The 25,330-nt window shown below is 42.4% G+C and overlaps 1 protein-coding gene across 31 annotated transcripts in view; it reads right to left on the reverse strand.

Moving 5' to 3' along the window:
- Nucleotides 1-671: 671 nt before the first annotated feature.
- The window catches only part of adgrl2a (adhesion G protein-coupled receptor L2a), a 235,410-nt gene continuing 210,751 nt past the window's right edge, over nucleotides 672-25,330 (reverse strand). For 4 of the 31 annotated variants that reach the window (XM_078168809.1, XM_033622664.2, XM_078168808.1 and 1 more), the window contains 18 exons: nucleotides 25,103-25,288; nucleotides 23,582-23,620; nucleotides 21,386-21,569; nucleotides 20,531-20,653; nucleotides 19,870-20,075; nucleotides 19,045-19,218; nucleotides 17,306-17,515; nucleotides 16,341-16,561; nucleotides 15,627-15,693; nucleotides 11,604-11,695; nucleotides 10,163-10,207; nucleotides 9,828-9,854; nucleotides 8,925-9,093; nucleotides 8,583-8,711; nucleotides 7,723-7,819; nucleotides 5,922-6,050; nucleotides 5,186-5,203; nucleotides 672-3,283 (listed from right to left, as the gene is read on the reverse strand). In XM_078168809.1, the coding sequence (XP_078024935.1) occupies nucleotides 2,436-3,283; nucleotides 5,186-5,203; nucleotides 5,922-6,050; nucleotides 7,723-7,819; nucleotides 8,583-8,711; nucleotides 8,925-9,093; nucleotides 9,828-9,854; nucleotides 10,163-10,207; nucleotides 11,604-11,695; nucleotides 15,627-15,693; nucleotides 16,341-16,561; nucleotides 17,306-17,515; nucleotides 19,045-19,218; nucleotides 19,870-20,075; nucleotides 20,531-20,653; nucleotides 21,386-21,569; nucleotides 23,582-23,620; nucleotides 25,103-25,288 (2,964 nt within the window). In that variant the 3' untranslated portion in view covers nucleotides 672-2,435. The other 27 variants (XM_078168821.1, XM_078168822.1, XM_078168819.1 and 24 more) reach the window with 27 other exon arrangements.

Here is a 25,330-nt window from a genome sequence, read left to right on the forward strand (position 1 = left end):
TCAATATGATTTTTTTTCCTCCCCCCTCATTATTATGCACGTCATTATGTCTGCCATTTCAACAGTCAACAATCACCTCAACACTTGATTCCTAACTGACATTCAAGGGGTCTGCACAAGAGATCACAAAAAAAGAACATAATTCTTCTCTGACAATTTGTAGCCTCAGATAATTGCACAAAATGTCACATAATTGTGGAAAAAGTCAAAACAACACGCAGCCCACACAGCATTATGTGCACCGGCTCTGACATAAAGTGCATTTTTGCTAAGTTCTGAGTCATTTCCTTCAATGCCAAATGGTAAACAGTGCAATTTCCAGCTACCCTGCTGAGAGCTGTCACTCTTCCTCAACTGGTGTTATATTAAAATGCTTCGTAAATTAGCATTACCTGAGGCATAAAGCGTACAGGAACTGACTGTGGGCTTCAGCAGCAGCAGACATTAATTAGAGCAAATACGTGTCATATTCGGACATATTATGTGTAATATATTTCTACAACCGCAGCCAAGTGTAACATTGACCCCTAGTTAGGTCCATGGACACGTTTCCACTCCCAAACGGCATTAAAGCCAACATCTTACAAGGCCTCTGCAGTCGGACTTTTTAATGGTGCCAGGACTAGTGCTCATTCAATAATATACTACGTGGACAATGCTGCGAACCAGTGTCATTTTTTGAACCTTTATTAGTGTTACAACCACACAGAGGAACATTTACAATGCAATTTTCCTACCTGAGTTTCTCATCTTTGAATCACATGGAAAGATTTGGCTTCTCTAACACATACGGTGAAATGAGCTTTCTCTACTCTGCAGTGATTGAAGAAAAAGCAGAACAAAAAAAGCAAATAAATCCCCCAGAACACAAATTCACCAATTTTTCTCTTCAAGGTGCTCGGGACTTACTTATAACCTGAGTCAAAAGTGTATTTTGTCCATAGCAAAATAATTAAAGTTAGTTTTCTCAAATAGTACCAAAAACACAAAGCATTAAAAAGCAACTGGCATTTGACAAAAAATCTCACATTTATTTTATTTGTTATACAAGTGTTGAACTTTACATCAGTCTTAAGTGATGAGCCCCTTGGTAACATGTTTACATAAAAAACATGAGCTACAGTACAGCATGTATACCAGTGCTGGAAAATATTCACACATTTCCCATGTATCTTTTGGAAAGATTTTAATAAATAAAATGTCCAAACCCAGGCGGAAGAACTACATTTATGATAGAAACTTTATTGTCAAAATTTCATTTCAGTTGCGCTCGCCCGTCGCTCTGCCACGACTGTTTAAAAAGATCTATTTCATTCAGAGTTACACAAAAAAAAAAAAAAAAGTGCAATGCATAAATCACTTTACCTGGGTTTCTGCATTCCCATCCTACTGAAGTAATTAATGCCACTTTGGCAAAATCAAATAAACATATCTCAATGGGCGATATCAATGGAATTCATTAAGCAAAAAACACTGTTCACAAGTGAAAAAAAGTGATAATGCATCTTTGTAATTTGTTGAATCCTCCTTTCTTTTCATAAGCCTTTACGTTCAAACATACTACCATGAATGAAGTGTTGGAACCATAAACACACTGTATAACATATGTGCAACTTCTACACAATAGTCTCTCAAATGTTAAATTTTGCAATTAAAAGGTTTCTTCATATTTACGGTTTCCCATGATTTTTTATTTTACACTAGCAATACAACAAAATATATATTTTAGCCATTTTCCTTGACAACAGTTCAATGTACAGTTGAGAAAATATAAGGCCAGGGGCTTGATTGCTAGTGGTTATACAATCCAAACTTCATGGTGACAGAGAGCGACTCTGGGCAGCCAGGACCTTATATTCCTTTTCTAACAGTCTGATCAGGAACATTGTACAAACAGAGTCCACGTCCTGGTCCAGGGGTGTTCGTTTTGTTTACAATAAAAAAACAGGCTTCAACGAGGATGTTGGGGAGTGTATGTACAACCTTTCAACCAGGAAATTGCTGATATGATGTAGCCAGTAATGTTTCTTTTTTTTTTTTTTTTGGTCTTTTTTTTTAATTTTCGTACCTTAAATTTTTCTCAATTATTCAACAGCAGCAGCACATTTAAATACATAGTTGGCTTGTCTCTTAAAATTGAAATCTGACTCTGCATTTTATGTACAGTCTCATTAAAACTCTGCACTGCCATCGCGGTGCACCAAGTCTGTTGGTCTGCAGGGAAGAAAGTAAGAGTGGCATGTTTGGGTGGGGAGGAGATGGCAATGCAGCTGGCGGAGGAGGGTTTGTAAATGGCTAGTGTGTATGTGTATGCTAGGGCTTCTAGGCTCTCTTCAAAAATAAAACAAACACTCCCTTTCCCTTCACTAGTGTGTCCTCCAAGAGGTCAGAGCTGCAAAGGGGCAGGAGGAGGCTTGGGGATGATTTAAATACATTTAAAGGCTTGTCACTAACTGCATCTGTCCTTCCCGTACGTCGCCCTCGGGGATGCAGCCGTCTTTAGTGATAGGAATAATATAACCATCACTGCCCCCTCGGCCTATCTGGTAATAGGCTTGGAGCTGGTGGCCAGCCCCTAAGTTAGGCATGCTCTTGTAGTAAACGTCCTCATTCTCGCTCCCCTTGCAGGGGGACAGGTCCTCCACCACGTCAGGGCTGCTCTCGGGTAACGGAGAGTCTCTCAGATTAGGCATACTAGTGTACAAGGAGTCTCTGTTTGGGGACTGCAGACTATCGTCAGGGTTGGTGGGTGTCAGCTGGCTGACAAAGGTCTCAACTCCCCCATCGGTCCTCACCTTCTTCTGGGGCGCGTACAGAAGCGAGTGAGTCCGCTGGGGGATGAGCGGCGCCTCCAGCTCCTGCTGATGGTGCAGCTCAAGGCCCACCGTGTCGCCCACGTGCACCAAAGACGAAGAGTCGGCTACGATAGCGTCATCTTCGCTGCTGCTGCCGCCTACCACCGTCACCTTGGGCGGAGCCCGCTCCGTGTGGTGGTGATGGTGGTACTGCGGGGGCGGCTGGTGGTGGGGCGGGTGATGTAAACTGTGGTGCTGCTGCTGTTGCTGATGGTGGCTTTTGTTACAGGCACGCAGGTTGTTGTGTACTAGCTCGGAGATGATCATTTTCTCGAAGGCAGCATCGTCCAGACTGAGGCCGCAGTCTACTACCTGCACACTGTCGCCAAAGTCCCCATTGCGGAGCGAGTAGCTATTGTTAAAGTTACCATTTAGCGGTAGAGTATCCATTGCACTTGTATCCCTCACCACATTGTTCAGTGAGTGCCCTGCAAAGAGAAGGACATGTGAGGGGAGTTTACATTAGTCAACACCAGTGACCTTTAAATAAAGGAACAGAACTTTAATGCTGTTTAGGATGCAGTTTCACATAGAGAACTCAAGTCAAATTAAGCCATGCCGTAAATCCGTTAGTTAGGCACAATCCTTAACATACAATATATATATATATATATGTACGCATGCATTATCTGCGATGAGAAATCATTTTACTTTCTCACATGTTTGACTTTTAAAGAAAGGCTTTATAAATAAGCAGAGCGCTGTGCGTTTTAGTCTGCCACTAACGTGACAAAGCAATGAAAAAGATCCCAAACAACATTAAGAAACAAACTGCAACAGTAATCACCATCACAACACACCGGGCAAAAGTAGATGTCCACAAGTATGAAGCCACAAACGGGCAAGCTACAACACTTACAGGTTTTCTAGCAACTAATAGGTTGGATGTGCCGAGGGAAAGAAAAGGACAGAGATGGGAAAAGATGACATGGACAGAGAAGGGGAAGTAGTCATGTATCAACATGGGACAGCCATCTTTGTTCTCACTACAAGGGGAGCCCACAAGCAGCACTCCACCATCACCACACACAGCAGGTGAAAAGACTCACTTTGGACAACTCACATCATGTCTGTCTGCTCAGGCTATCTGGTCTAAGAGCAGCTGATGTACAAAAGAAAGTAAAATGATTTATTGTAACATGAAGAAGAAGAATCACTCAAAAGAACAACAAAACGTAAAGTAAAAGTCTTAACTGCAACTTAGCAAGAGCAAGGGTTCAGCAAAGAAAACAAACAAGCATTAAATAGCTTTTTACTTTTAGGAATTAGCCAACAGCTACTTTTTGTAGATGCTTTTTTTTTTTTTGTGCTTGTGTTGGTACACTTTCTGTCCATTAGTTGGCAGCTTGTGTACCCAAAGCTGGCAAAGGTCAGAGCTTGCCCGCAGCCCAGCACTTGGCATCCGTCACAGTGACAGTTCCCAGTGAGACCCTGGTCACTAGCAGAACAGCTCAAGAATAACACAGCCGCTGCAGAGGTCAGACGCAGTCATGTTAGGAATTTCTCAAAGCATGGAGGTCATGGAAAGCAGCAGAAAAAAGGATAAATATTGGCTATGCCATGATTGAGAGAGGAGATAAAGGAAAAATGTGCTCTGCTGCAGCTAACATGCCTCCTCGTAGAACAACAAATGTAATAAATTACGCTGGAGACTAATGAGATGTTTCACAGCAACGTTTGTCTTTGTCCGAAATAAAGGGGAGTGATCGTCGATGTAGGAGGCATGTTAAAGGTTTTAACAGAGCCTGTTGGGAATTAGGGGGAAATGACAAGAGAGGTTGTGTGAAAAAAAAAATATATATAAGGGGAAAATTAAACAGCTGCTGCCATGACATCCATGTGTTTGTGCCTGCTAGGAGGCAATTTAGTGTCCAGACAGGTGTTGTCTGGAGAGGTGTGAGGGGAATACTTCTGGACACTGAGACTGCCGAATGCCACAGGAGGACAGACATTTTGGGAGAAAAGAAAAGAACTAAAGAAAACGAAACCTTTCTTAACAATGCTCCTTTCTGCCAGAAAAAAAGCAACACATTTTTGATTGGTTAAAAATCACAAATTAAGCAGAAGAGAGAGAAGCAGAGTCATGGGCGTGTGCGATAAAGCTGTCAGATCTGGAAGATTATTTCCAGTGGCTGGATAAATCTTGTATTTGTCTTTTTCAGATTAGGGTTGAATTTGGGGTGGATAATTTTGTGAACCACTTGCTCACTGAGTGTGTGTTAATGGCCTAAAAGTAAACCAAGTGATTGTGCCAGGGTTTTGGTTGTTTATAATAAGCATGCTGAAAAAAATTTACATTTGATAGGCAAAGTTAAGTTTTACTCCCATACTTGTCTCTCTGTAGGTCACTAGAGGGAAGCACAGGGGAGAAGCACAAAACATGACAGAAGATGCCATTTCAGTTTCAAAATAGAATAGCACACATAATTGCAGCACAATCTTTACAGTGATATGCTTAAATGCCATGTGCAGTTGAGATATAGTGATTTTTATAGAGTTTTTATGCGTATCAGCTGTAACCAAATACATCTATACACAGATAACTTAATGCAAAAGCTGCATTAAGTTATCTGCGTTAAGCAGCACAGAATTTGCTTGCACTTTAACACGTTTTAAGAGGAAAGCTCCCTCTAAAACACACAAAAAATAACAAATCACCTGACAAATTCAGGAGCATAAATCTTAATAACCATGCGGTTTATACTACAGTTTCACGTCTACACCACTGTTTACATTATCTCAAGGCAGAACACGCAGTATCTCCTTCCCATCTTAATCATTATGTCCCATTCAGAGTTTGGATAAGAGAAACATGAGAGCACGGAGGGTGGGTCGAGACAAGCCACAAAAATCTCCCCGCGCATGAAAACATGTGCGCACACAGCACGCACTGTATCGAGTACTTGGGAGACAATGATTCAGATGGAAAGGCGATACTGCAGAACATCCTGCTTTTCATTTGGCTTGCTGTATACTCAACTAAAAAAGACAAAGAGGGAGAGACAGAGAGGAGGCAAAGAAGAGAAGAAGAGCCTGAATGCAGGTGAAAGTATTAAGTAAGCACACCTGGCGAGTTAAACACTGGAGCCGTGGGGGTGTTACATACGACTGTCTCGGCCAGTAAGGTGTTATAAGGGTTGTTAGTGCCTTGTGGTCGAAGAAGAGGATTTGTTAGTAGATAATTCCCGGTCATTCCTGGAGTGGCGAGACAGAAGAGGAGTTAAGTTTGGCGCAGTCAGCCGACAAGTGATTGAAAGTTTCATGGCAGAAAAGAAATGAAGGAAATTTTCAGTAAGTTTGTCTTTTCGAGGCGTGTGGTGTCACCCAGGATGTCTGCCAGAATCTGAAACTAGGGTGTTTATTTTGAAGTTGAGAATGCAGATTAAAGTTTGAGGAGCAACCAGGGAGAAGTACTTCTGCGTGTGCCAAGAAAGATTCAACTTTTGCAGCCCTTCCTCACATTGAACACGATTTTTAAACTTTCAAGTTAATTTCTCATGTGTGTCGTGGGTCATTTGTAACCCATTCGTTTATAAAGCAATTGTCAACCCATTGTGCTCAATACTGCGTTTTTATAAGTCGTATTTCCTTATTATTTTGAGATAATAAAATATCGTTTTTCAAAAATAGCTCAAACCTTGGGCAAAGGTTTTCCTGTTTGAACCAGGTCCAAATAAAAAATCTCCCCAAAGACATAGAGCAGAATCCTCCAAGTTCTTGTATCAAAATCTTTATTTAGACTCAAATTTGGCCATTTCCTTCCAAACCTCACGTTACTTTCAGTTTTTCCTCCCCAGCTCGCCGTGTGTTTTAAGGATCTGAGGTATTTCCACTGCCATTTATCACCTGTGTTAAATGCCATCTGTCATGTTGGGAAGTCTCCAGGGATGTTTTTAATGACAGGGAAGTGCTTCCAGGAGATAGAGCCCTCCTTTAGTGCACTGACTCTCCAGGGTAACTAGGCTACTGCACCCCGGAGTGATCAATATCCAACCTTTACATTAACATCTCCAGGAAACTGTACTGTAGGAGAAAAAAAAGTCCTACTTCTATATTGTTACAGATGTATCGGCGAGTCAAAATGTGCTTCACAGCCCTGGGTGTAATGTTTTACCTTGTTGGAAGTGATAGCAAAAAAAGAGGAAGGGAAGGAAAAAGAGCGGCAGCGACAGGAGTCAGAGGAGGGTAGAGGAGGGAGTGAAGTTAAACCGCCTCGGTGTAAAACCCTCTTTTCCCTTGCATGCTTGGAAAGTCATTTCAGAGGCAGCAGAAAGCCTAACAACACACTAAGCACTCCAGGTCAGCCAGAGTTGAACATCATCTTCTCATCATCATATTTGTGCTCAAGCTAAATAATAAATGACAGGGTCTTTTTTTCTCCCTTCCTCATAAATCCCCCTGTAAAGTAACAGAGGTCACCTTACATGCCAGGCAACAAATGGCCTCTCTCTGCGTGTTAAGATTTTCCTGAAATAAAACTTTTTTTTTCTCCTTCCTGTTTTTAGTTTTGTCTATGTTTCCCCCTGAGCCTGGGTATGAACTTTGGACAGCCAGCACTTAAATGAAAAAACGCTCTTCTAGCCATGCCCCAATTTGAGACTGACGTAAGCGGCCAGAATGACAGCGCACAGAGTATTTGAGGACTGATTTTTGTAATCCTTCGTTGGCAGAACAGGCTAGACTAAAGGACTACATCTTTTTTATTTTTTTGCCAAACTGCTCTGTCTTTTCAAGCTGAAGGCATTTATTAAGATTAGGATCCTCCATGGCGGCGTGAGATCATTGGAACTTGAAGGAGGTATTTTTAGCTGGATGATGAAATGTGTGCATAGGTGTGCATGCGGAGAGAAATGAGGTGTGAACTGACCTTGGTTAAGGGTGGAGGTGCTGTTGATGTCACCTGAGATAAAGGAGGACTCAGATTGCTTTCTTACGGTGTCATTCCACATTCTCCTGATACGACTCTGTCAGGTCAACAAGGGACAGTCATTAGGACTTTAAACAAGCCCGCTCACCTTTCAGATCAACTTACATTTATCGTCTATGTACATACTAGTGACTCTACCACGACTCACATGCATAGTAGTATGCAGTGAGGCAAGGGCAGCACTAAGGCTCACTTCCCCTGCATGTGTCTTTGAAGGCTAATTAATGCAAGTCAACTTTTGAACGACTTCAGCTCCAGTCACAAGTGCTGTGAACAAGGCTGGAGGTTAAAGCATAATAGGGATGTTTCTCCATGGTGCACGGTACATCTGGAGGTACTGTCTAATAAGGACTATTAACCTTTAATAAGAAAGGGATAAAGCAAATGTTTTTTTTTGCTGTTGCAATTTTGGCTTTCCCCACAGTAAAATGTGCTTGCAATGCTCTTTAAACAGTGCACTACTATTTCCCATGCACATGACGTTAGTGAGAAAAAAGATAAAAGCAAGTGCTAAAGGGGGCAGAACAGAAGAGAGGTACTCATGCAGTACAGCAGATGCTGCTTGTAAAATGTGGCATAATGTTTGTGTCTCTTGATCTACAGCTCTGAAGCTAAAATGCATGATGTGCATATTTTTTTTTGGTCATGCTCACGATGACAGGTACATTTTCATGAGCAATTGTTTAAACTTTGGGGTTCACAACGATGTAAACAAGCAGTATGGGGGGAGTGTGTGTGTGTGCAGGAGACACTGTGTCCTTCTTTGTTGAGTCTTTGACTGTATGAAGCTGCTGGTCTACCTGTGTACCAGAGGAGTAGCGTGCGCTGGTCCGTGTGGTGGAAGTCTTTGCAGAACCGTGTGAGCTCTCAGTTGGCAGCCCGCCGCAGCAGTACGTGTGGCGGAAGCACTTGCTGTACTCTTTGCGGACCTGCGTGAGCAAACAGCCGAGTGTTTACCTACAGTACATTGTTGACTTTGCATATGACTTAGCCGAGATCTTGAAGCAAGCCGTGTTTGTTCTTTATATCAGCACGTGGTGCTCTGCCAATTCTGCATTCTGGTGCAAAGGTCTGTTCATATTCAGGAAGGTTTCACCTTGAGAGAAATATCAGTGTCTTTGTGCACGTGACGAGAAACTTACTTTTTTCTGGAGAAGGCAGTGGAAGATGAAGATAAACATTCCTTGGAAGGTGTTGAATATGGTGAAGAGGTATGCCATGACAATCGAGGCCTCGTTGATGAAGAAGAGGCCGAAGGACCACGTGAGACCCAGCAGACACAGCAAAGCAAAGGCACCCATGACCCAGGATCTGAAGGGCGGCAAAAAACAAACACAAGCAGAGGAGGAAACCAGCATGAGAGGCGTGTAGTGATCCGAGAGGATGATGAGTGGGGTTTGCAATCACCATAACTATGGAAAACTAGGAAAAAAGCTGTAAACCAGGTGAGAGGAAAACGATAAGATGACAAACGACACCTATGCCTTTCCCCACTGTCCCCACCCCTCCATCCACACACATTCTCAGCCCAAACTCCAATGCAGTTCCTGTCGTCAAAGAGACAAGAAGGAAGCAAAACCTTGATCGGGTTTACAGTAAATAACTTCTGATGTGTTAGAACATACAGAGGAGCAGAATCAGTAAGCACAGTGTGTTTAAAAATAAGGTAAGAAAGCGTTTGATATTATCATACACTAAATATTTATCTAGTGAGTGTGTTATCAGAGCTGGAGAACTAGGCAGATGTGGAAAGAGTTCAAGGAAAAAAGGAGATTCCCCGCCTCGTGTGTGAAGGTCCTGTGGAGCCTTCAGACACCAGCAGCGGTCACAGTTCAGCGCTCAAACACACAACAACAACAACACTGGATTTCAAGATGATGGACACGGTGGAAGTGAACAGTCACAAGGACAGTGGATGAGTAGCTTTGAGGCTGTAGTTTGGGAGAGGATGGAGCGGCGAAAGGCAGGAAAAGAAAGCAAGAATAAACGAGGAGAGAGGATAAACTACAAGCTGAGGAGGAGACTTCTGGGCAACATGTCCTTACTTGATAAACCGTTTATTATCTTCATAGCTAGAGAGCATGATAAGCAGGAAGAGAGAAACATAATTAGATCAGAGCGCATAACAGCGTGGGTTAGTCGGCATTTGAGTATGATATCGTCAACTTTGATCCAAGGGAATTCACGAGAGGCAATGAAATTAAGGGTCTAACAAGAACTGAGAGTTGTATGTTTTACTGTTGATGATTCAATTATGAAAGTCTGTGTACAGCATTTGGTCAGAGCACATCGTCTGTGGTTGGATTTGCATTTATGCTACTGTATGCGTGGGTGGTGTTGTGTGGGTGAAAATTATCTGAGGTATATAGGAAAAGCTTACCCAGGCAAATCTGTATTATAGTAGCCGTCACAAACGCGATAATTACTGGTGCGGATCGCAGGACAGAGAGAGGAGGAGAGTGATAGGAGAAGAGAGAGGACAGGGTGTGCGTTAACTTTGCCTTCACATGCAACATGCAATGACACTGCTGCTAAACTGACTTGCAGAGCAAACTTTGGCACATAAAAAGAAACAGACCACAAGGAAACAGCTATTAATACACAATATATTTCTGCGGTATAATCAAGCTTAAGAGAAATTGTTTCTAACATCCAAGTACAAATGTACATAACGTTGAGTGCAGCCATGTTCAGTAGGTTTGTTCTGTTGTGGTCTTCTTGATGGGAGAGTAGTCTTTCTTAAATAAACCCAAAAGTCTAAACAAGCGTATTTTCCGACTGCTCCCCGTGATTGCAGTTTCACCACAGTGCTGTAATGTTGCACACATTCATTAAGGAAAAATGAAAAATAACAAACACTGGATGAAAATAGCAACACCGCTGCTCCTGCTCACAGTGGTGGAAGTTGATATACGTAACATAATGGTGCAAACTGACACGGGGCTGAGACAAAACCATATCACCCCGAGTGGAAGAGGGCCCGAAATTCAGCCTGCAGTAAACAGCAATAAATATTGTTTTTCACAGACGTGCAAAAAAACCTAAACAAAACAATTAGTGCTTCAGAGACAAACATTATTTTGCCTCCCAAAGCAAAACACATCATAAATGTCGAGGCGACACACAAAGCATAAACTTGAAGGGGATGGAGGGGTGGGGTGGTGGTCGGGTGGTGGTGGCGGTTGTGTAGGGGAAGGAATGTTTTCTCTTTTCTGGGATTAGATGCTGGGATCTATAAAAAAAAAAAAAAAAGGTTTGACATGTTCCAGCGGCAAACACACACATGGTAGCTGTTCCACTGTACCCCACCCTCGCAGAGCTATCAGCGCATAGTTTAGCTGCAGCCGTGGAGTGATGTGTGTGTGTGTGTGTGTCATGCCAGTACAATTCTGTGGCTAGTGGCTTGGAGCAAAACAACAAAGGACGAAAGAGACGACTCACAAAGTCTGTTTAGTCATCATGACAGCTGAGTCGTACCAAAAGTCTCATTAAAAAAAAGTGTGTAACATTTGAAATCTGTGACTCAAAACATCCTCTAGTAAAAGCTCCATCAGATGTGGATGATTTCAGACTGGAAAACAAAAAGGAATGTATTCTAATGTCACTCGCTAGTCCAGTGCTGAACTTTGGCTTAGAGGTGGGGAAGGTAATGCATGTTCCCATGAAACATCATTATTAAGCCAAAAAAACAAAACAAAAAAATCATTACCTTAAGAGTAAAAGAGCCTTAGTTTTCCTGGGGGTAGTGGCAGAATAGCACCATGGTTAAATTGCTGATAAGCAGGAGAATGCGGGGGTTCAGCGTATGACCCTTTACTTACTTTATATTCTCCAGTCGGCTAGAGTCTGGTTTCAGGGTGGTGGAGTGCTTCACCATTTTGTACATTGTGATGACCAGGAAGATGAGATTGAGCTGTCAAAAGAGAGTAATGGCAGTGTTAATACATGAAGATGTATGACGCAAGATAAAGCAGACAGAGGGAAAAAAAACTGTTAATTTGTCTATAAGTATTAAAAGAGGAGAGCCTTCAAATCTCTGCATGTCCACAGACTAATCCAATAAACATCTATCGTTCCAGCCGGGCTCAGACGGGCCGGCTGGCGCCAAATTTAGTGTCATTCTATATCAATAAGAGCATGGAAATGCATTAAAATCCATCACAGTGCAGGAGAAAAAAAGAAAAGGAAGAAACAGGCACACAGCAGCAGTCTGGTAAAGTCAGAAGGGAATGAAAAGTAGCAGGAGAAATAAGAGACCCTCTTGTTGTACAAAACAACTGCATATCATTTTATGCACATAGTGAAATATTATAAGGTGTAAGCAGCTACAAAAGGCTTGAGGGAACATGGTATATTTTGTTCGATTCTTGTGTGTGGACAGATGAAAAGAGAGAGAAAGAGGTGAGGGAGAAGGGGAGAGGGGAGATGGTGTTTGCTTGCTTGTTTTAATGTATTAAATCTTAAGGGAGCCAGTGGCACATATCAGGTTGAGACAAGGATACTATGTGCTGTGTTTCTGAGCGCATTTATTCGGTACCTTAAAAATCAATACCGTGATTTAGAGACACAAAGGCTGGATGGGCCAGCGAGGAGCCGCTCCAAATAATTTACTTCAAAAACATTTATTCTGGGGCAAACTAGTCCCTGACACAGCATGTACATGCTCTCGCAGCACAGGAACCAGACTGTGTTTTGTACTGCAAGCCAGGCATGTATAAATAATGTCAAGGAATATAGAAATTGAAATTTGTACCACCAATAGTGCATATCAAAGGATCAGAAACCCCCAAAAATATAGCAGCTGCTGTATCGGCGGCATGTGAGTGGCACAAAAAACCAACATACAAATGAACACAACTGCATTAACAAAGGCTTATTTTTTTTCCATGTGAGCCTTATACAAGCAGTGCATTTCAGTGTTATCTTATCTTTAGAACGGCAAAACATTGGCAGGAGAAAAATGGAGATGCATTGCCAGTATGAGGGCATGAAACAAATGAATGACCTTTGCGAGCTGGACTCAGACCATGGCCATTCACTCTTGAACAGAAATTGTCCGTGTTCTGGTGCACGCTGCTATCAAAAGACTGCCTGTGATCAATACATCACCCCTCCACATGCAATCAACTCACGGAGCCGCTCACAATAACCCAGGCAGTAAAAAGGAGAGGGATGGATGGAGAGAGAGAGAGAGAGAGAGAGAGAGAGAGAGAGAGAGAGAGAAAAGATCCTGAATCGTGAACCTTCTTTTATATCACAGACGGCACTGAAACTATGTTTTGTTTCACAGCTATCAGCCATTATTTCTATCAGCCGCCTGCATGAGTCAGACAGTGGGGGGAGGGGAGGAGGGACAGGAGGGCGAGGACTTTTGAAAAACCCTTTCACACAGCCTGGAGTGGTGACATGGATCCAATGAGACAGAGGAGAGGGACACAGTACTTTAAAGTAACCTAGCAGCACGGCACATGTTCCCACCCCCACCGACATGCTCTCACAGCCCTTCCTGGGGGATCCCCGTTGCTAGAGCGAAGCTGCCTTGCTTCTATCCTTCACTCTGTCTCTGAATCATCACTGCAAGCCATGCAGAAGCACCTCGCCACACTGGGACTGAGGAGAAAGCTTTTTTTTTTTTTTTTCTTTTACCAAAGTGGACTGTGTGTGTACACACTGAACTCCAAATGAACTGCTCGGGATAAAATATTAAAGGTGCAGATGGAGCTGTCCAGATGATAAGAACTGCTCCCGACGTGTCATGATCCAAGAGGCCTTGTGCTGAAGCTACCTCAAGCATACTAATGGCTCCCCCCACCACTCATTACTTCCATGTTCCCCTTTCATGGAGCTAATACCCCCTGTGCCCAGAGACAGGGCAACCTCTGCCAAAGAACAAGGATCTAAATGCCTTCCACCAGCTTTTGTTTTCAGTCAGTATTTAGGGCCTGTTGCAGCCAAGAGCAAAAATAAAAAAACAAAACAGGAAGAGCAAGAAAAAGGGGAGAAGAAATAAAAGGATGAGAAAAAAAGAAGGCATGACCACCCTAGGTCAAAACCAATGTTATTTGGCACGAACATGGCTTTAGTGGCGGGTGGGAATCCAAGACATGAGCCAGAGCAGTTCTGTTTTCTCTCCTTTTCTCATGCTCGTGTGCCTTTTCTCCTCCTCTCCCTCTCCCTCATTGACAAGGACAAAGCCAATTTGTAGAGAAACCAGGGTCACGGATGGTGTAGACAAACCTTGCTCCTGCATGCTCCCCTGAGATGCCCCTTTCCACAGTACTTTGTCTTTTTGAGTCAATTGTTGCACCGAATCAGAGGAGCGGTGCGCGATGCCTGAACCAGTGCTGCAAAAACCTCATTCCTGTCACACATTCGCTCTGCTACAATACATTAGCTCCTCACAGGGTCATGATTCTATCTCTCCGGTCATCACCACCGGGATCCTGATCATCATTTCCACTGCAGATGCATTTTTCATGCAAATCATTATGGAAGCAACACGCGATTGGAAAACAATGAGGGCCCAATTTGGGGAAAGGAAACATATTCCTGTGTGGCTGACAGAGCATTTGCTGAGACAGGGAGAAATGTATGTTTGTTTTAATACAATGTTAGCTTTCCCTCAATTATAAGCTCACACATTCACAGCGGGCGCTGAGAGGAAAAAACAAAAGAGGAATTTCACCATTTACTCAAAGGCGTTTCAATCCAGCACAGACCTTCGCCATGTCTGTGCACTTCCTCCAGTGTTTTTAAATGCTACACGGAGTGGCAACGTCTCTTTTTAAGGAAACTGTGAAATGCAGTCCAGTGAGCAGATTCGCCTTTTATCTTTTCTGTATTCACATGGACAAAGAGCTACACTATATATCTTTACAGTGAAAGCTGCCAGCGGTCTGCCATTGGTGTGTGGAGACTTGCTGGAATTTGACATGGGTACCCCCTCTCTCCAGTATATTTTCAGTGTCAGTTTGATGTTCAGCAGAGGTCACTGTATCTGTAGATACAGTACCAACCATTATGCTGGATAATGAACACAGTGCTGAACAAATACCGCCCGTCCTCCCTGCACAGCAAGCTTCCTCATCCCTTGGTGTGCATGAGGGCAAAGCAATACATGGTGCGGTGGGCTGAGAGGATATATCTGAAGAATACCACCTGCTATTTCTTTTTTTTTTGTGCAAGGAGGGAAGACTCCCTGAGGTCTCATTCTTCTGAGCCTCTCTGATGGAGCGGGAGATAATAATGTCATGACCAGTAAATAATTGCATGGCTCAATGGGACATATGTCATTATGATATGCTATGTGTCCTTCACCCCTGACGGTCCTTGACCAAACAGAGAGGTGCCTTTGCTTTTTCTTCTTCTCCCCAACACTGTCATGTGCTATTTACTGTAGGCAGACAAACACACAAAGAGGCTGATGCAGAGGAGGAAAAAAGGAAACTATAAAACCGAACAGTGCCGTCTTAAAGTATGTGCTGTAAATTTTTATCTTTTTTTGTTCCTTTACTATAAAGTGTAACTTGAAGGCCGTTAGGTGACGTCCGTAATGCGAGACTTCATGGGAATTGTGTAAAAAGCACGGTCAAAGTACACTAACAAATCCCGATCCTTGTCGGGCGGTAAGAGGCGGAGAGAATTGTTGGATGCCTCCAAATCTGTCTTTGGCACAAAATTAACCTGTCATCACCGAGGAGCAAAAAATCCTGCTGACTTTTTCCTTCAGTTCAACCATCTCGCTTCCTTTATCTCTCCCCTTCATCTCTTTTCATCTCACCCTCTCAGTCCCTTCCTCCTCACTCTGTCAGTCGCGGTATTCAAAGAAAAATAAAACAGCTTACCATGATGATAAAGGTGACAGGTCCTATAAAACTCCATATGAAATGATTGTCCACACTTAGCCAGCACCTGTGACAAAGAAACACACGCTTCAGCTCAGGGCAGCGCACACTGCTGACACAATATAAGAGTTGTCTTCGTGTTCCTGCGGCCAAAAATTAATGGAAAGAAATTAATTTTTGCTTACTTGGCCAGATGACATTGAGTGTGTAATTTCTAGTCAATATTTAACTTGGAGCACTTTCAAACGCTCCTTTCACAGGTTGAACATTAATACAGTTGCACAAAACAGAGGGAAGACCCCAAGTAGCCCCTCTTAGTCGGGTCTTAGCTGAGATACGGCCATTAATCTACGTAAAAGGCTTTTTCGGCACAGTGCTCTTCTCTTTAAGAGAGCATTTACAAACAAGAGGTCACAGGAGGGTCTTTAAGCAGAAAGGCATTAATGTAGCTGCGGCCCCCCTGAAACCACAGTGTTGAGTCTGTCAGCCACTTTCAAATGACATAAAAAATTGAACAGCTGCCCATCCCTGGCAAAAGGAGCTCAAATGTTTTGGTGTAGTCTCCAGGGATGCACATAAAGCCCTGGCAGAAATGATGAGTAGATTTCGTTTCAAAAGCTGCCACATACAGTCACAGCAGGTAAGCCCACACAGTGTAGCATCCAGCGTGTCTGCTCTGCATTTCCAAGGATTTGCTCAGAAAGCTGCACTCACGCTTTCTTGGTCCCGTAACTCCTGTAGTCGATGGCTGCGGAGACGCCGACCACAATGGCAGGAAAGAGGTAACCGGACACGTAGTAGTACTTCTTCCGCGAGTATTCGCTCTCAAAGACCTCCACCAGCATGAGGTACAGCTGAACTCCCTCAAGACACATCCAGGAGAAGGAAGCCAGGAAGAAGAAGTGGAGGATCCCCGCGATGATGGCGCATCCAATCTGAGTCAGAATGATTTAGACAATTAAAGAAAACAAGAATCAAAGAATCAGGAAGAAAAAAACATGTGGTCACAGTTTCTGTGAAATAGGAAGAGATTAACTTGTCATACAGAAATGATTTAAACATGACAAGAGGAATCTCCACAGCACTTTCTTTATTGAAAATTGTATATCATGTAGCCTATCTTTTATTAAAACCCACTGAAAAGACACCACTGCTTCCTCACCCATTCACTGAAATTGATGAAAAAAGTAATGAATATTCATTTACCACATGGGCTCAGACTATGCACAGGTTTCCAATAGCACTGTGGAGATTTAAATACGGTTTGTATTGTAAGGTTAGAGTTAGTAGATTTAATCACACAGCTCAGCATCGGAAGCTTTGATTCCCAGCTGTAAGCAGAAAAACACTCTTTATGCTTCTGGAGAAAATGTAGGTGAAAGAAAGATAAAAAAAACGGTATGGATGCAGGATCAGCTGTGGCAACGGTGGCTGTAAGTGAAAGAGGAAAAAAGACCTGTCAAGTGGAAGACATGGCCCCTTAGTAATCTATATTAATGGTGCTGTCCCACTCGTGTCATGTCGGGGACAAGCAGAGAAGGTTAGAAACAAACAATGCTTAACGTCTCATTCATTTCACTCTGAAGGGGTCTTTTGTTTTGTTTTGGGGGCTGGAAGGAGATAAAGTGAGAGAGAATGAATCAAAACCAAATCAATAGGGTGCAATCGTTCCAGCTTACCCTGGGTTCCGTCATATCGATACCAATTAGGAATATCAACTCTGCGATGAAGAGATTGATGCACAAGTTCTTGTGGATGGTGTTGCGATCGCTCTGCAGGCCCCGGAAGAAGCAGAAGGTGAAGATGCTGATGATGAGGCAGACGAGGGACACCACGATCCCAACGCGGGTGATGACGGTCAGAAGCAGCTCGTGCACTCTGTCGTTAACCTGGAAGAAGTAAAAGATCAATTAGGAATTTTATGTCTCAAACCATGCGACCTAATTAAAAGCAGTGATCCTCCTTTATATATCACATTGAATGAGTGATTAAGAAACACTGGGGAAAGTAATATTGGCCATCGCCATTACCAAATTTTTGTAACATTAAAATAATCACAAAGCCACAAAACTGCTTTTCTACTACTATTGGGACTAACAGGAGCCCCCGAAAGGGTCCCAAGAAATATCAGAGGGGGCCACGAGATGATTAAACAAACTTATGTTTACTTAACTTTTTTATGTTATGTTCTTGAGGAGTACTGGATACTTTCAAACCTTTAAAAATTCTCCAAATCAAACAACCTGACAAGCAAAAAATTCTGTTTGGCTGAACAGGTTAAAGCTAATGTTCATACTGAGGCCATTATCTGGGATACAGGGTCACAAGTAGACAGTGCTTCATTAAATTTATCAAGAAAAATGATACTTTGAAGGCACAGTTCACCACAGAGTCAAAAATACATCCTTTGCCTCTGACCTGTAGGGCAATTCATTTATCTAGATTGTTTTGGTGTGAGTTGCCGAGTTGTGGAGATACTGGCTGTAGAGACGTCCGTCTTCTCTCTGATATAATGAAACTAGACGGCACTTCGATTGTGGTGCTCAAAGCACCCAGAAATACATTTCACAAACTCAATATCTTTTTACAGAAATCATCATTTGATACTCAAGATAATCCACAGACTTTGTTGTGAACAAGTTTCATGTGGAAACTATTTTCTTTCTACCCAACTACACCTGAGCAGGACGTCATTAATGTTTATATTTCGCGCTGTAATGGGCACAAGCTTCTCGTCCATGAGTAGATGCACTCTGCCTTCTGCATGGTGATGCAGTTGGCAGGTGTAGTTTGGTAGAAAGAAAATAGTCCCTACATGAAATATCCCAGAACAAGGTCTGTGGATTATCTTGAGTAACTGGGTCATGATTCCTGGAAAGTGTGAGTGCCATCTAGTTCCATGATATTAGAAAGAAGGCAGCAGACATTTCTACGGCTGATATCTCCAGCACTCGGCAACTCACACCACAACAATCCAGATTCATGAATAGCGCTACAGGTAAGAGGAAAAATATGTATTTTTAATTTTAGGATGAACTGTCCCTTTAAGTCTACACATTTTAATAAAGTGTACACAGGATTCCTGTTGGACCTTTTCATACGAGTACATGGTTCGTAAGGGTTTTGTAATTCTTAGGCAATGCCGTTAGTTTGCTGAGGTGGAGAATGCAATGTGTGTTTTACAAAATGAACCCGCTAATGAAGAAAGCAGCAGAGTGACTGCAACACACACTGCGTCAACAGTAGGCACGTCTCTGCTTTCTGAACCTCGCTGTGATAACTGTAGTCTTGTAAGATTGCTATTTAAATCTAAACACGAGAATAGTCGGGGATTTGGGTTTGCTTATAAAATAGGAAGAAGTCGTAAAACTACAGGTGAGTTTGGAAGAAAAATTAGTCAGAGGTGGACGTGACATACTGAGATTTCACGGTGTGCCATGAGGATGGCAAAGTTGGTGAGATGGCTGCAGGAGCAGGTGGTGTGTGTTTTATTGGAGTCCAGGAGTTTGCAGCCTTGGGTGGACCAGTAGCCCATCATACTCCTCTCAGAGTAATTCCAGAAGGAGCAATTGGAGTTGAAGTAGTGCTCCATCTGCAGATAACAAGAGATATGGTTAAGTGTCCAAATAATTGACTGCCTGAAATTGAAGTACATGTAGAACACAGAGGCCATTTACCCCCTACTCATACAAAGTATTTTTCTGCACTGATACGGATGAGGATTTTTCACTTCACAGCTCTTATGAAGCAATTCATATGTTGTATCTCATTTGGCACATGCTTGCCAAATCAACCGAAGCATAGTTGGGTATATGAGGCCTTAATAACAGAGAGGCATAATTGTTTGACGGCATGTCTTTGGAATTGCACAATTTCTCTGATAAAGAATGGAGTCACGCATGGCCCTCTGGGAACTCTAGTGACAACTTTAAAAGACGAAAGATAATTGGTGCTCCAGTAATTTCATCCTAGATTGTACGGCTAATCTAGGAGTTAATTTCCCCCACTATAAAAGAAAATGGGTATCATTTATATCCCAATGTTGATTAAAGAATTAGTTTTCATTAAGAATTCACTTAGGTTCTAAAGACTCCTTTAATTTGATGTTCAATGACTTAAATAAACTGCCGACTGACCTAGCCAGACATTTACAATTCAAATTGCAGATCTCTGTCTACTCTGGATGTTGCCTCCTGGTGTTTTTTAATATGACCTCTCCATTCACTCCAGCAGGGAGACTCACATCAATGTGCTCCAGGGTAAAAATCACCGGGTCGTTAATGAATACACGGCTGGACTCTTTGTTGATTGAGGCGGCGATGATGTCAGAGTTGACGGCCACCGACACGTTGCGGCCGTAAGCCTCGTTGGCCATCTTAATGGTGGCATTTTCTGCACTGAGGAACTGGCCCAGATTTTTGTAGAGCACAAAAACCAGCTTGGCAACTCCTGTAGAAAGAGAAAGATGTAGACAGACATCGGAGGATGAGAGAGAAAAATCAAGCTTCCAGAACAATTTAGACAATGTGTGAAAGAAAAAGCTGCGGTGACATAAAAGAGGGCTAAAAAATATTTAAACAGTCCAATTTATTCCAGTGTAATTCCATTTAAAATATTCAACAAAAGAACTGCAAGAATGAGTGAAAGATGAGTGCGAGATAGAGACAGAAAGCTTTTAAAGTGGCCTCATTTTTCAGCACTGGGCTTGGAGTTTCTGAGATAAAGTCCTTTGTTGTGCTTCTACACTAATACAGACTCTTCACCTTTTCACAGAAACAAGAATGGGAGCAAAAGTCAAACAAACACACACACACACAGAACAAGCACTTCATTTCTCTTCAAGTAAGCAAAATCTCGAGCAAGTTTTTCTTTTCTTTTCCTTTGGTATGTTTCAGAGAGCTTACCATTCCGACTGTTGAGCTTGACCGTGTTGGCCGACAGCTGGATTGAGATGCCGCCCTTGCTGGATTGTGGAAATTTAAAATCCTGGACCTGGCCATCAGTGCTGAGCACATACACATCCAGGACTGCCCGGTGCAGAAAGGGGTTAGAGATGGAAGGTGAAAGGACAAGAGATAGCGATACCGGTCATTACTGAGCGTTTGACTTCGAGACAAGGGCATAAAAACGAAACAGTGGAGAATACTGATGCAAAAGCTTTCTTCCTGACATTTCCACACAATCCCAGCACAGACCAAAGGACATATCAACAACTCAAATACTACATCTCTGTGACAGTAAGCCGCACAATAAAAACGTCAATCACAAAATGATCATTCCATCCCAGCGAGACTCTTACTGATATGAATAAAACAACACTGCAGAGGGGGAAAGCAGCCTTCCTTATATGGTCTAACAGCAGAGGAAAATGAGAGGAGGAGGAGGAGGCTGTGGATAAACAATGTACTTTTTTCTGACTCCACAGCAGGCTAATGTTCACATTAATGTATAGAGTTACAAGGTCTAGACGCATACATTTATAAACTAAGCGTGCGCAATCAGAGAATCCAGTCTATTTAATTGTCTGATATTCATCACTTTGTCAGTAAGCGACTCGTTAAACCTAATATGCGTTGTTTTTCTTTTCCCCCGAGGTTTAAACGCTTATTATGAAAACAAAGTCCTTTTTTATGTGGCGGCCTTGTTTTCCTATCACGAGAGTTACCCTCTCAATGAATTGAAAGTAATCAAATTAACTGAGCTCGCATCAATCAAGAGCTCTCCGTCACTTGCTTACCACAAACTCTTGCTTTACTTACTTATATTGTCTGCAGGGACTTTGACGATGGCAGGTTCCATGAGGTTGTCGGCGAGGACGAAGGCCCCTTCCTCCAGCGTATCTAGTAACATGGTGGCTGCGTGCGTTTGCTCCGTGCTGTTCATGTCTTGCCAGGACTTCAAGGCCTCCGGTCGCAGGAGGTTATCTACCGTGTCCACGATGGCCTGTGTCAGAGCAGACGAACAAGTACAAACAAAAACAGAAAGGGTACTTGAGTAAGTCAGAACACAATGAATATGTTTGCAAGCATAAGCAGTGACATGCAGACACTGAGATGGATGAAGTGCTGAGCCGAAGCATCACATCTGTGAGGATTAAAATGAATGTGAAGGGGAAAAAACTGGTTATTTTTTTTGGCTGTGTATACGACAAGACTGATTAATTACAGACACTTAAAGAAATAGAAATAATTTTTGCGACTGTATTGATCATAAAGGAGAAACCGAAGAGGGGGGAAGAAGAGGAGCATCACTGAAGATGGTGCGGATGCAGTTTCTTTTTCAAGGACGCTGCATCGGGGCAGACACTTAGGGTCACAGAGTATTGAGCTTATCGGGTCTATCCAATAGCAGGATATTTGGAGATGGCCTGATTAAAGTCAAAGTGCCAAAGGCTGTCCGCGATTAAAATTCTCTAATTACAAAGTCCAGCATTTGATGTAAAGAAACTTTATTTTTCTTTCGCTTCTGACCTGAAGTCAACTTGTACTCAAGTTCAAATCTTTTTCTGTTCAATAAATGACTAAAAAAGGGGCCACAAAATGTGCGCAAAACAAAACAAAATATCACCTGTTAAATAGTTTAACCAAACTGTATCCGTCATGTAAACATTTTTCCAGCCTCACACTTTCTGCCACCTGAGCAGCTCAGGACAGTCAGCGGATAAATTGGGTGTGGGATCCAGACGGCGCTGAGCTTTCTTCAGGAAATAATCAAATCAATATGTCTAATCAGGTAATCAATGCCGGCGACAGCTGCTGGAAAGGTTGGGGGGCAGCTATAGTGATGTTGCGTCAAGCTTGGCAAATGTCAGATACTGCTGACTCAACGATCTCCGTCCCAGATTGTCTCATGCTGTCATTAGTAGCATAACTGCTGTCATTTACTGCGACATAACCTCTCTAACGCTGTCGCTTCCCCTGACTTCAAATCTGGATGTTGTGACAATAATAATAATAAAAAAAATAAATAAATAATGATTTGACATATTTGAGGACGTGGATCGACTACATATATGTATTTTTTCCCTTTTCCTCCTCTCTTTTTACGAGCGTGTGGCCGTTGACTGGCTAATTAGCTCGATCCATTTTAATACCCTCCCAAAGGAGAGATTTGGATTGAGGGGGGTGACTTTGGTGGCAGGTGGAGGACACTGATCTCCCTAATGGTTGAGGGATATATATGACCAAAATACTTTGATGTATGAATTCAACCTGATATCATTCAAGGAAAAGGAAAAAATGGTTTGACCCGGCTAACCCTATTAACCAGATAGAGCTGAAGATTTGCACCTTTAATTTATGAAACAAATGCCTTCTTTGACCTAAAACCTATGTCCTTGTGAAACAAGCGCCACAATTTTTACTTAACATGCGGTGAGAGGTCAGGTGATGGTCCTTGAAAAAAGAAAAAGGATTTGAATAAATCACAAGTGAACTGTGTTTGATGCAATATTCAGGAGGGTTTTATACTGAAAAGAGCTCTGGTATAGAAGCAAAAAAATAAATAAATAAATAAAAAAAGTAACAAAGCAGAGAAATCCTTTAGCAAATGAATAATGAGAGGGATGTAAGAGCAGGATGGTTGTTTGAGTTGTGGTGTTATGCATCACAGACGTGCAATCTTGAGTAAACTTAGAAAACATACAATAGGGAAAAAACAGAATGAAAAACAAAATACACCACCGCTGTCGACGCATAAAGGGAGAAAAAACACAGAGACACATCCATGTAAAGAAGCCACCTCGGAAATTGGAGATGACTTCTCTTTGACTTTAGGAAGCACTTTGGGTACAATAGTGTCTGTGTGTAAGGCAATTACTCAAAAAAAGCAGGAAGCACGGGGAGGAGGGAGTACATGACAGTGCAGAGGGGACATGCTGCTGAACTTAAACAGTAGCACAGGAATAGAGGAGAGGACGGCAGCAAGCAAAGTGGGCAGAAGCATTGCTTCAGTACCTTCATGTATGCCCTGCATGTCCTTTCTCGCTTTTGAAGCTTTTTTATTAAGAAAAGAAAAAGAACAGATAAAAAATAGAGACACATGATTTGCACAAGTTCATGAGCTTGAGTAAAGGCCCTGACTGAGTGGTCAGTAAACAGAGCAATGACTGAATGACTGATCCAGCCACTCCCCGTCGCCTGGTGACTCATATGCAGCTGACTTGCTTACCTGCAGGTCGAAGTGTTAAAGTGCTTCAGCTCACATTTATGACATGCTGTATTCTATTCTCCAACACACATTATGACACATCATATAAGTTTCACGCTTGGTGAAGCCAAATTATAGCCACAAAAGAACGAGCACTGCCATGAATACAGATCTCTGCTACATGTCAGAGTCTAACATAACACAGCTGCTTTTTGTTTTTGTCTCGTCTGTCTCACAGCATTCCTGGACTTGAAGAGAAAGAGAAAGAAAGGCAGGATGCATGTGACAAACATTACAAAGACTGTTCATGTTACTGCATTTTTTGGGAGGACACTGTAATCCCCTGTGCATCTGACATTATTAACTTGTCAGTGAAAACGGCTACATGAACAAAATATTCAGTTTTTGGCCCTTTTTCCAAAAAAAAAGGAGACAATATTCCTACTAGGCTGTTTATTTTTTGAATATTTCACCAATACTTCAGTTTACATGCAGCCATGCATACTCCGATTAACGTGCCCTAACATGTCGTTTATCATGTGAAAATAGCGGAACAGCTGTGGCTGCCACTTTGCACCTTTGCATCAAATTGGATGTTTTATACCAGTGGTGGACTTGTTGTTTAAAAGTAGGCTTTACTTTTGGGCATGCATCATAACCCCACAGTCTTGCAAACTGTTGGCTAGTCGGTTTGATTTCAACGTATCCATGACAACACACAGACCTAACTATAAACAGACAAGAGCAGTGTTTCAAAAACTGCGGTCAAAACCCCAATTGAGATGCATATTGGGCTTCATACATGTCCAAAGAATGCTACTAAAACCAGAATAATACCAGCATATCCCACATGTCTTAATCGGAAAATGCTAACTTTGGAAAAAGGTCTAATTAGGAATATCTAACCCAGTGGTTCCCAACTGGTGGGTTGCACTGCAAAAGTGGATCGCAGGTCCATTCTGAATGGACTGAAGGTGATTTGCAAATGTGTCAAGTTTGGGAAAAGAAACACACTTTATTTTTAAGTACACTGAATTTCTGGCACAGCACTTTTGACGCTGAAACTGTGTTGACCTTGAACTAATTAACTGACTAAGGAGAAATCTGAACCCCGTGGCTGGACCATTTGGGAAACACTGATCTGACCTGTATCAAATGACCTGCATCAAATTCAGCATATTGTCATATCTGAAATAACAGTCGAATATTAGCGTGCATGTAAACCTAGCCGATGAAGAGTTATAAAGCAAGATAGGATTGTTAAGAAAATGTCTCAGTAAATTAAATATGGTGCACTAAGTGTTGCAAGACTTTTTCTGCTAGATCACCTTGTTGAAGCTCCGCCCTGCAGAATCCTTCTCGCTGGGTCTGAGCTCCTGCAGCTGAGCATCCAGGATGTCCACCAGCTGCTCCATCAGGCGTACCGAGGAGCTGACGTCCCCGGCAAAGATGGGGCCTTTGGTGTGCTTGGCTAACTCGTTGGCCAAGTTAGCTGCATTTTCACCGCTGCGGATCTGCGGGGGAGAGAGTGAATAATGTTCACAAGAATGCAAGAA

This window comes from Epinephelus lanceolatus, chromosome 6 (genome assembly GCF_041903045.1).
Source record: "Epinephelus lanceolatus isolate andai-2023 chromosome 6, ASM4190304v1, whole genome shotgun sequence".
In the NCBI taxonomy this organism is placed as follows: Eukaryota; Metazoa; Chordata; class Actinopteri; order Perciformes; family Serranidae; genus Epinephelus; species Epinephelus lanceolatus.